The 12,906-nt window shown below is 35.7% G+C and overlaps 1 protein-coding gene across 1 annotated transcript in view; it reads right to left on the bottom strand.

Annotated features, from left to right (window-relative positions):
* ITGB3BP (integrin subunit beta 3 binding protein) overlaps positions 1-12,906 on the bottom strand; it is a 93,867-nt gene that overhangs the window by 67,767 nt on the left and 13,194 nt on the right. Inside the window, exon 2 of the mRNA XM_024119973.3 lies at positions 4,152-4,194. Coding sequence (XP_023975741.2) covers positions 4,152-4,194 — 43 coding nt within the window. The remainder of the gene's footprint in view (positions 1-4,151; positions 4,195-12,906) is intronic.

Below are 12,906 nucleotides of genomic sequence, written 5' to 3'. Positions count from 1 at the left end.
TTCGTTTCTGTGTGTGGGCTTTCTCTAGTTGCGGCGAGCAGGGACCACTCTTCATCGCGGTGCGCGGGCCTCTCACTGTCGCGGCCTCTCGTCGCGGAGCACAAGCTTCAGACGCGCAGGCTCAGTAGTTGTGGCTCACGGGCCTAGTTGCTCCGCGGCATGTGGGATCTTCCTAGACCAGGGCTCGAACCCGTGTCCCCTGCATTGGCAGGCAGATTCTCAACCACTGCGCCACCAGGGAAGCCCTGATAATACTATTATAGTTTTTTTAAAGTCTATCTTTTAGAAATAATTACTGAAGTATTTAGGATGATATGGATGATGTTTGAGATTTGCTTCAAATCATCTAGTATGGGGGATACTGAAGTATGCGTGGGAATATAAATGAAACAAGATTAGCCTTGTGTTGATAATTACTGAAGCTGGGTAATGGGCAGTGCATTCTCCATAATCAAAATTCTCCAAAATCAAAAGGTTAAAAAAAAAAAGGAATCAATATTTGGTAACTGTAGTGAAATAAGGAATCTATAAAATAATCATCAATGAATTAAAAAAAGAAACATTAGGAGAAGGACTGACGGAGAATTTTATTATGGGTGGATCAGGCTGGTAACACCTGAAACCAAGACCATTTTGTGCCTCCTGAGGTGATGAGACAGGAACTACACAGACTACCTATGAGGCATTCTTATCAAAATGTGAACCAGAATCTAATCAAGCCTCTAGTTTTAACTACGAGTTTTACAGGAAATATGAAGATTAGAGAAATCACTTAAAGGACACCACAAGAAAACAATCAACCAAATCTAGAATGTGCAATATCGAAAAAATATTTGTTTATTCCAAAAAATAAATCACAAGAAAAAGAGTGAGATTTTAAAAGATTTAAAAGGAGTTGGGGGGAAAAAAATCTCAAGGTTCATAAGAACCACTACAATGTGTAAACCTTGTTTGGATCCTGATTTTAATAACCCAACTGTAAAAGGACATTTTGAAACAACTATAGAAATGTGAATATAAACTGGGTGAAAGATATTATTGGGACTTCCGTGGTGGCGCAGTGGTAAAGACTCCGCGCTCCCAATGCAGGGGGCCCGGTTTCGATCCCTGGCTGGGGAACTAGATCCCACACACGTGTTGCAACTAAGAGTTTGCATGCCACAACTAAGGAGCCCATGCACTGCAACTAAGGAGTCTATGAGCCACAACTAAGACCTGGCACAACCAAATAAATAAATAATAATTTTTAAAAGATATTATTAAGGAATTACTTCTTATTTTGTAAGGTATGATAATGGCACTATAGTTATGAAAGAAGTCATTATCTGTTAGAAATGCATACTGAAGAATATTCTGATGAAATAACATGTCTGGGATTTGTAAAATTCCAGGAAAAAATATACAGATACATACACACATATATACATTAATATATGTGTACATATATATATAAATAGATGAAGCAAAATTAGCAAAATGTTAATAATTTTGAAGCTGGGTGATGGTTACATGGTAGTTCACTGTATTATTGTCTCTACTTTTGTGTATGTTTGAAAATTTCCGTAATAAAAAGGTAAGGAAGAAAGGGAAGAAGAGGGAGGGAGGGGGAGAAAAAGGAGCAGATGAGCCAAATCAATAACTAAGCCTACAGAATATAAGCTATAATATTTCCTAATGCCCTGGAGTCCCAAGTTCTTTCTAATTTCAGGAGTCAGTAAAAGCTGTATCTCAGAGAGATAAGGTTAGGCCATGGGAATAATCAGATTTAGAAGTATCCTACTAACAGTAAGGGAATAATTTCGACTGGGTATGTATGTCCAAATCAGCAAACCTCCCCCAAACCTGCACTGCATTCCTTCTAGCAGCATGCCTATTGAGTTGGCCTTGGTAGGAAGTATTCTCCTTCCCTTCCCAATCTGCAGCATCTGCTTCTCCCATTCCTTCTCTGAAGTAGCCTGAAAGAGATTAGGTCAAGCTGGCTAGGTATATGACCAGGTAGCCAGCTGTCCCTATAAATTCATCTGGACTGCCATTGGCAACAGTTTGTAATAAATAATTCAACTTTGTTTCTGATAATTCATCTAGAAACAGTGCTTGGAGGGCAATAACTTCAGCAACCCCAATATTGCAGATAATGATAAATCAAAACTTTCATCACTCATTACCCCCCAACAATTTGAGAGGTTCAGCAAGTAGTGGTACTCGTAGTATATACTCTATATATATTAAAGGAAGATAACAGGGAATGATCCATACCTCTGTTTTCCCTATTAGGGGAATCATAAGGAAAATTACTTTTGCAGATTTGCCCTAGCATCATGGAGCATTAATCTCCATGAAGGTCTGTAGCCACATTGGGAACACTGGGATTTGGTAGTTCTAATTATTGCTGGGAGAAGAAACATCAGTTGTTTAGAATGAACAGGCTCCACTTCAACCAACTGGCATATAAGAGCCATCTCCTTTCCTTGGACACCAGAGCCTTCTTCCTTCAGCATCATATGGGTAAGGCAAAATGACCACAAAGTTACTACTAGTTCCTCTGTAGCTTCACAGCAATTAGGTGCTCTTAGAATTATAGGTAAATGTCTGATTTTCCTTCGCCCGGACTAAGGCAGCCTCAATGGGATCACTGGCATGTAGGCAGATTATTGGGAACCAGGCTGCTTCAGGGCTTAGCTGTTACTGGAATGGATAGAAGCATAAATGTAACTAAAGAGAGAAGCCTAGACTTAGCACCAGAGCCAAAGCTGTCAGATCTAAGATAGAGCTGCAAACAAATTATGAGGCAAGATACAAAAGCTGAAAATATCAGAAATAATAATAAATATTAGAAATAGGTTAGAAAACAGCAATGTTGAAGGCCCAGGCTAGGATGCTAGGAACCTGCATTTAGCAGTTGGTGGCCATGTGGTACCAAGCTAAGTCAACTGGTTTAAAGGTACAGAATTGGGCCAAACATAACAATGTATTTTTCTAATACAGGATATTAGCTGTGTCACTGGCTACCTTGACACATCCTAATCTGGAGAAAAAATGGATAGAAAGCTTGCCATGACGACAACTGTATGAAAAGGATGAATTCCTAATTGGCCATTCTCTTACATTCAAATGATGTTACCACCTCCCAAAGAACAGTTTTGGGGCAGGAAAGAACAGTATTTCATTTCAAGCTGGACTACTCATCTACCAAAATACCATTCTGACCAAAGAAACAGATGCAAAATTACAGTCACAGCTGCATTCTGTACAGAACAAGTTGGATAATGGTGTTCTAAATTGCTAATTACACCGCTAATGATTCTTTTAGTGGCATTGCAGTATTTTGCCACCTTTATTTAAATTTTTTAAAAAAGCATCTAGGAAGTTTTAAAAATGGTAAATTGTTAAATACCAGTGAGTCTTCTGAAGAGAAATTCCATACAAAACCCATTTCTTGAAATGGCATTCTCATATGGGATCTCACATAGGAGCCCGTTTACTGACTAGCTATTTGTTTTAACTTACTTTCTCACCAATTTACTTGCATTTAAGATTACTAAGGCCATAAGTATCCCAGTATTAGTGTTTGTATCTAGATCCAATATTGGTAATGAAAAGATAATAAACTAGCATATGTCATGATATGCTGGTATTGGTAATGTGCTATGATGAGATTTACAAAAAGTAATAGCAACAGTACAATTTTATTCTTATTGTGACAACCACAGTGAAATTTATTACAGTGTTAGTATTTAATTGTTTATTCATGCCAGCGTAGCTGAGGGGGTAATTACCTTTTTGATATAAAAATGTTGTTAATGCTTTTATTTCAATTTAGCATATTAGAGAATGCAGATTAAAGCACTGCCATTGTTCCATCTTTATTTATCTGCATTTAAGTAGCAGAGCATTTTTCTTCTACAAATAGTGAATTAATTTCTACTAAATTATTTCATTAAGGCTTCAAATAATTTGCCCGTTAAATAAAAACCTCAAGCTGGCCAGGAATTTCCATATATTAGATTACAAATTTTATATGTAGAAAATGGTGTACCAATAACAATTATGTCACAGTGGGTTTTTTTTGATACTTTTTACATTTAGTATAAGGGTAAATTAGCTGTTAAAAAATTAAATACGCAATTACAAACTCATAAGTAAATACTTACATTTGCTTTTAACAGATCATCCAATTTCAGTGATCTTTTAACACTGCAAACAAAATAGTTAAGACATCTTAGATTTAATATTCTTTAAGTAGCCAAGTATTTAAGAGTAATCTATATAAACAAAGATGCTTTCACCAACTAAAGTAGAATACCTGTGAAGAAAGCAATTTTCACAATGATGAAACTGTTTTTTTGATAGCATGTATCAAGATGAAATCATAATTAAATATTTAAATGGATTTTTATATATGCAGTTTTATATATATGCACCATTATACAATTCAAACACTAAAGTTATATTATAAAATAATCTTAGTAAGAAATTAATATATTTGTGTGTTTTAAAATACCACTAACAAAAATTATACATAAAAGGAAAATAATTTACATACCTTCAATGGAGATGTTGAAAGTATATTATTTGCAGAAATAATACACTAGCTATTAAAATAAAATTATGAGCAAGGTGAAAAAGTTTTGCACATTATTCTAGCTTTAAACATGATTCAGTGCTACCAGACTATGACTTAACTGAGGAACAGATGCTCTATGTCTTTATAAGTCCCCAATCCATAAGAAACTATTTTTTGTCTCCTTCACTAAACTGATTCAGGAACATGCCAGGCTCTCTCTGTGCAAAATCTGTTCTGCTAAACTGGATGACCAGCTGTTGGTGACAATGCTTAGAAAGGAAAGCTGAATATTTATAATACTTTATTTTGTACAGCTGTCTTCTAAAGAGCAGTCATCAACATTTTATTGAACACAGACTAAATGCTCAACGGAGAAAAAGGTCAATATAAATTAAAACTAGTTTTCCCAGTGACAAATGCGACGTTAAAAGTACTTTCTCGATCTCTGAGAAAAAGAAATTAAGTTATTTAAAATATTAGAGAATTTGAGCATAAAGCAAACAAATTTTATTATAAAGTTTGTACTACAGAAAACAAAACAAAATTTATAGATCCTAGAAAATGACTATTCATAAATAACTGACTACTGACTTTCAAACAAGTGACAGAAGCAGGAATAGAAGAGATGGACACTTTATAAAAATTACTCAGCAATAAATATCAAATACAAAAATTTAATCTATCTAAAATAGTTCACTTAATTTTGCTATTATATCTACATTAGCCTATCACATAACATTATTTCTTAAAATTAACTAAATTGGTTTAAAGAATTACTCATATCTTTTAGAAGTCCACTTGAAATCAACTTAATGTGAATTCTCAATGAAGCAAGAAGAGAACAGAGATTATGAACAAACAAAAATGGCAGCTAGTCCAAAAAAGTACTCATATTTAGCTTTGGAAGATATATTACCCTATTCAGGTGTGTGAGATGTTTTTGTATTTATAAAACTTCAAAAGTAGAAATCAAAAACTAAAAGTACACAGTACAGCATTTTTCAGCCTTTGTTTTTAAATGCTGTTAAGAGGCAATACTACTTTTTAGAAGTAAACAACCGCCACCCCCGATATTAACCGTTCAAAATATTCTTGCTTTATTAGTGATGGCTAATTCTTAGAGAAACTAAATATTTGTATTTAAAAGGTTTCCAGTTTAGGTCCTAGGTTGATCTAAGAAGCCCAAGGAGATATGTAAAAGTAAATAAGAAAGTGATCTGAGTTAGACTGTTATCTCTCACTCTAACAGTTTAGTGAGAATCTAAAAACATGATTTATTGTGGGTAATGTGGTTCTCAGATAATTCAGGCATCTAATATCCAAAAGCTGGTAATAGTTACAAGAATCATAAAGACATTTACTAGACAAGACTAGGAGAAACCTAAGAGATTACTTAGGTCATCCAATAGGGAAGAGTTGGTGTGATTTGCCCCCTATCACACAGTTTGAGGGAGAGAAACTCAGATTTTACACCCTGTTCATAATAAATCCTTGTTGAATTGAAGGGGAGGAGCTAAAGAGGTAAAGAAAAACAAACCTACTAGAAGAATTTATGACCATCTATTCTTACCATTCTGGTAGAACTGGGCCCAGTGTCAGGATATCAGTTATTAAATTAAGCACCTACTAAATGCTTTTACCCTTTTTAAAAAACTCACAAACAACTGTAGCATAGATGATGCTAAATGGATTAGGATGATGTTAACAGAAACAGAGAGGAAGAGATGGATGAAACACACAAAGGAAGGACAGGCAAAACTTGATTAGATATGTGGGACAAATATTTTCCTAAAGTTCTTACTCATTTGCTACCAGTATTAGTTAGCAATTAAAAGTGATATATCTCTAGTAGTTCTGTAAAGTAATAAGCAGCTCTTGTGGTTACTACCTTGGTTTTAAAAAAATGGGCACCCCCAAATAGGCAAAGAACTCAAATTGACAGTTCTCCAAAGAAGTTATACAAATGGCTGGTAAACACAAGAAACGATACTCAACATCACTAGTATTAGGGAAAAGCAAATCAGAACCACAGACACACAAATCAGAACCACAAGATACCACTTTACAACCATCAGGATGGCTACTATCAAAAACACCAGAAAATAAGTGTTGGCCAGGATAGAGAAACTGGAACTCTTGTGCTGGTGGGACTGTAAAATGGTACAGCTGCTATGGAAATAGTTTGGCAGTTCCTCAAAAAATTAAACCTAGAATGAACATATAATCCAGTAATCCCACTTATGAATATATACCCAAAAAACTGAAAGTAGGGACACAAACAGATATTTGTACACCCATGTTCATGACAGCAGTATTCACAATAGCCAAAAGGTGAAAGCAATGCAAGTGTCTGTGGACAGAGGAATAAGTAATAAATTTGGTATATACATATACCTTCAAAGGAAAGAAAGTCCACATGCTACAACATGGATAAACCTTGAAGACATTATGCTAAGTGAAATAAGCCAAGCAAAAAAGGACAAATACTATATAACTCCACTCAAATGAGGTGCTTAAAGCAGTCATGCACCCCAGTGTTCAATGCAGTACTATTTACAATAGCCAGGACATGGAAGCAACCTAAATGTCCATCAACAAAGGAATGGATAAAGAAGATGTGGTACATATATACAGTGGAATATTACTCAGCCATAAAAAGGAACGAAATTGGGTCATTTGTAGAGACATGGATGGACCTAGGGACTGTCATACAGAGTGAAGTAAGTCAGAAAGGGAAAAACAAATATCGTATATTAACGCGTACACGTGGAATCTGAATAAACTGGTATAGACTATCTTATTTACAAAGCAGAAATAGAGACACAGACATTTATGTATGGATACCAAGGGAGAAGCAGGGGGGTGGGATGAATTGGGAGATTGGGATTGACATATATACACTACTGATACTATGTATAAAATAGATAACTAATGAGAACCTACTGTATAGCACAGGGAACTCTACTCAGTGCTCTGTGGTGACCTAAATGAGAAGGAAATCCAAAAAAGAGGGGACATATGTATACGTACAGCTGATTCACTTTGCTGTACAGTATAAACTAACACAACATTGTAAAGCAACTATACTCCAATAAAAATTAAAAGTATATATATATTATAGGAAAAAAAAAGAAAATAAAAAGGTAGTTGCCAGGGGCTAGGAGGATGGGTGAATAGGGAGTTCTGTTCAATGGATAGGAAGTTTCAGTTTTGCAAGAAAAAAGTTTTGGAGTTGGATGATGGTGATAGTTGTACAACGATGTGAATGTACAGTTGACCCTTGAACAACACGAATTTGAACTGCAAGGGTCCACCTATTCTCGAGTTTATTTTTTCAAGAAATACATACCACAGTACTACACAATCTGCAGTTGGTTGAATCCGTGGATGCGGTACCAGGGATACAGAATGCTGACTGTAAAGTTATAGGTGGTCTATAACTAGTCCACCTATAGTTATAGGTGGACTATAACTAGAGTAAATCCCCAATTTACTCAAGGGTTACCTGGACTTAAGTGCTACAGAACTGTATACTTTAAAATGGTTAAAATGGTAAATTTTATGCTATGTGTATTTCACAATTAAAAATAAATAAATAAATTTTAAATGGCACCTACCTATTATATCCTAATTACCTCCCTCTTATGGGTAACCTTATAATCTCTATGGCAGGGGTCTCCAACCCCCAGGCCGTGGACCGGTACCAGTCTGCGGCCTGTTAGGAACTGGGCTGCACAGTGGGCAGTGGTGGGCGAGTGAGTGAAGCTTCATCTGCCGCTCCCCATCGCTCACATTACTGCCTGAACCATCATATTCCCCCCCACACCCCCACCCTGGTCCGTGGAAAAATTGTCTTCCACGAAACCGGTTCCTGGTGCCAAAAAGGTTGGGGACTGCTGCTCTACAGGTTACTTCTAACTTTCAACGTAACCCAAATTTACACCAATGCCCACAATTTGAATACTACAGTACCCCTAGTACACTTAGGTGTACTAGGTTTAGGTTCACTGGGATCAAAATTCTGGTTGCTACCAGCATTATTGCTGGTGAGAATTTAAGAAAGATAAAGATACGTAGTTTTATATCAACAGGAAAAGAAAAGAAAGTAACCATGTAGAATTAGCCATATTACTCTCTAAGACCATCTTCCACTATTTTATTTAGTTTACCACATGGTAGTATCCTGAATAGGATTCTCTAACTCATCAGAACAAAACCAGTGCATGAGTTTTAGTATGTAACATTACTAACAGCAGTTACAATATTAAAAAAAACTATTCTAGAAAAAATAAACTATCATTTGATTCCTAATTAAGAACCAGGAATGACACCTCAAAGACTCATGAAGCAACACGATTTGAGGTTCCCTTACAGGACTTTTCTTTTTTTTTTTACATTAAAAAATATATTGCTTAATGGATTATTATAAGGCAACCACCCTTGTAACCATCACCCAGGATCAAGAAATAGAAGTTTGCCAGCTCTCCCCCCAAACCTTCCATTTGTCCCATCTTGTTCACCCCTCCTTTCTCCCACATAAGTAACCACAATCATGACTAATAGTAATCCCTCATCCCTTACAGGACTTTTCAAACATTGGATTAAATATGATTTTCAATAGAGCTGAGGGTAAGAGTGTATGTGTGTGGGGAGGAGATAAAATTAGTAAGGCATATAAGACTCAGGAGCCTTGATGTTATGCCAAATTTTTCCCCTAAGGTTGGGCAAATCACCTAATCTCACTAAGCTTCATAAAGGTGATAAATAATACTGGCCTGTAAACCAGTGTGGTAAATTTCTGAATGGAAGATAAAAATATCACTTAGTATATCAGTGCTTCCATTTACTTCTCTCTATAATGGAGATAATAATATTGCCAGCTAATTCTACACAAACAGTGCTCAGAGGATTATGGAATATGCTTATGAGATGCTTAGAAATCCTTTGATGAAAGGCAATGGCCAAATTCACATCTCATGTGACTCTTTAGGTACAAATTGAGAAATCTAAAATGATACATTTTCCATTCCATGTATGGGAATGAGCAAAGAAGGGAGAAGAATCTCCTATATCCTTTTGCATTCTCCCTTTCATTCAAGCCTATGCTTTTTTGTGTTCAACACTGACAGAGGTCACATAATAATTCACTATCACAGCATGGGTAAGTGTAATTATCACTCCACTGCATGGAGAAATATGGTCACCACGTGAAAGCAACTAAATAAATGATTAATCTTGTTATTCTTCATGATAAAACTAGCCAAAACCTTAACCAGTTTTTGGGCAACATGTTTATGGTGTCAAAAGCTGCTTTATCAAAAGATTAATAAAGAATTAGCTAAAGAATTTTTACAGACATAAAAGGGATATATTTGGGAATACTGAACCCAAAAGATATATGGATGGAGTTGAGATGTTCTTTGGGTTGAATAAAATGAGAAATGCCATAAGATCATTTCATTCTTAAATGGGTACTCTCAAAAATGAACATTAATAAAACATTCATTACTATTACCTTCTGTGAGAAACATACACATATGTGTATCATCACACATACATATATAAAGGACATGAATAAGTCTTTTAAAAGATTCTATTGAAAGGGGCTAGGGCTTCCCTGGTGGCGCAGTGGTTGCGCGTCCGCCTGCCGATGTAGGGGAACCGGGTTCGCGCCCCGGTCTGGGAGGATCCCACGTGCCGCGGAGCGGCTGGGCCCGTGAGCCGTGGCCGCTGGGCCTGCGCGTCCGGAGCCTGTGCTCCGCAACGGGAGAGGCCACGACAGTGAGAGGCCCGCGTACCGAAAAAAAAAAAAAAAAAAAAGGGGCTAAACAGGTTTATCAGAATTAAATGTGGTAGATTGGTGATATTTTATATACCTTTTTGTATGTATAATATTTTATAACATAAAAATTAACAATAATAAACTAACAGTGATGTCTACCTTTTCTTTGAGATTCCAGCACAGTCATATTTAACTTTTCCCTGACACTGTCCAGATTGCACTAAGGATCTTTCCATTCCATACCTATAATACTTGTGCATGTCCTTCTCATTAAACTTATCAAGTTGAAATAGTCTATTTCCTCCCTAGACTAATGTATTTATATCACTAGCATCTTGTCTGTTAACTGGTAAATTATGAGTTCTAAAAATACTTGTTGAACTATCTCTCCCACTAAAATGCAAACTAGAGAGTGTAACGTCTGTTCATATTTGAATCCCCAAAGCCTGACACAGTGATTGGCACAAAGGTGTTATATAAATTAATAATTTATTTAATTTTTTTTTTACTTAAAACGTCAGTCTTAAATTCAAGAATATATTTAATTCCTTACATTTTTAATAATCCTTCAATTCTATTTAAGGTGCTTTAAATGCAGGTTCCCAAAGGATGTCATATTAACACTGTCTTATCTCTAAGGCAGTCTCTTATATGGATTTGTGTTTTATCAGTTCTGGAAAAATCTAAGCCATAATTTCTCCAGATATTGGCTCTCCTTGATTCTACCTTTCTGAGACTCCCTCTAGAAGAAATTTTAGATTTTCTATTCCATTTTCCATATCTCTAAACATCTATTTCTTATCATTGATCTCTATGCTGTCAGGCAATTTCTTCAGGTCTATCTTTAGTTGTGTAATTCTTTCTTTAATTGTGTCTAATTTACTGTTTAATCCAACCATTAGCATTTTTTAAAACAATTTGATGGGTATTTTTTGGGAACTTTTAATTTTTATATATTTTTAAAGTTAAAAAATATTCTAGGAATAACAGTTTTTGATATCCTTTACCCAGACTTAATACTTGTTTACATTTTGTCCCAGTTGTTTTATCATTCTCTATAGAAACATACACACACACATACATACACAATGCAAAATCTTTTTTATGATCCATTGAAAATAAGTTGGAGACACTGTATACCTTTATCCATAAATATTTCTGTGTGTTTTTCTAAGAACAAGGATATTCTCTTACATAATCACAATACAATCATCAAAATCAGGAACATTTTTTGAAATATAATTGAAATATAACATTAATTTCAGATGTACAACATGATTCAATATATGTATATATTGTGAAATGATCATCATAGTAAGTCTAGTTAAAATCCGTCACCACACATAGTTACGATTTTTTCCCTTGTGATAAGAACTTTTGAGATCTAATCTCTTAGCAACTTTCAAACATACAATATAGTATTATTAACTATAGTAACCCTGCTGTACGTTACATCCCCAGGACTTAATTTATTTCATAACTAGAAGTTTGTACCTTTTGACCATCTTCCTCCAATTCCTCCCTCCCTATCCCCCACCTCTGGTAAACACAAGTCTGATCTCCTTTTCTATTAGTTTGTTCTTTTCAAAGATTCCAAATATAAGTGAGATCATATGGTATTCACCTTTTTCTTTCTGACTTATTTCATTTAGCATAATGCCCTCAAGGTCCATCCATATTGCAAATGGAAGGATTTTCTTCTTTGTTATAGCTGAATAATATTCCATTGTGTATATATATCACATTTTCTTTATCCATTCATCCATTGGTGGATATTTGGCTATTGTAAATAATACTGTAATGAACATGGGAGTGCATGTATCTTTTGTACTTAATGTTTTGATTTCCTTCAGATAAATACCCAGAAGTGGAGTTGCTGGATCATATAGAAGTTCTGTATTTTGAGGAACCTCCTTATTGTTTTCCATAGTGGCTGCACCCGTTTACATTCTCACCAACAGTGCACAGGGTTCCCCTTTCTCCACTTCCTTACCAGAACTTGCTATCTCTTGTCTTTTTGATAAGAGCCATTCTAACAGGTGTGAGGTGACATCTCATTGTGGTTTTGATTTGCATTTCCTTGCTGATTAGTGACATTGAGCACCTTTTCATGTACCTGTTAGCCATCTGTATCTCTTCTCTGGAAAAAATGTCTATTCAGGTCCTCTGCCCAGTTTTTTTGTTTTTTCTAAAAACATCTTTATTGGAGTATAATTGCTTTATAATAGTGTGTTAGTTTCTGCTTTATAACAAACTGAATCATCTATACATATACATATATCCCCATATCTCTTCCCTCTTGCATCTCCCTCCCTCCCACACTTCCTATCCCACCCCTCTAGGTGGTCACAAAGCACCCAGCTGATCTCCCTGTGCTATGTGGCTGCTTCCCACTAGCTATTGATTTTACATTTGGTAGTGTATATATGTCCATGCCACTCCCTCACTTTGTCCCAGCTTACCCTCCCCCTTCCCCGTGTCCTCAGGTCCATTCTCTAGTAGGTCTGCGTCTTTATTCCCGTCTTGCCCCTAGGTTCTTCATGACCTTTTTTTTTTTTTT

The sequence above is a fragment of the Physeter macrocephalus genome, chromosome 4, assembly GCF_002837175.3.
Source record: "Physeter macrocephalus isolate SW-GA chromosome 4, ASM283717v5, whole genome shotgun sequence".
Classification (NCBI taxonomy): Eukaryota; Metazoa; Chordata; class Mammalia; order Artiodactyla; family Physeteridae; genus Physeter; species Physeter macrocephalus.
The sequence above is the reverse complement of the archived record's forward strand: the minus strand, read 5'-3'. Positions and strand labels throughout refer to the sequence as shown.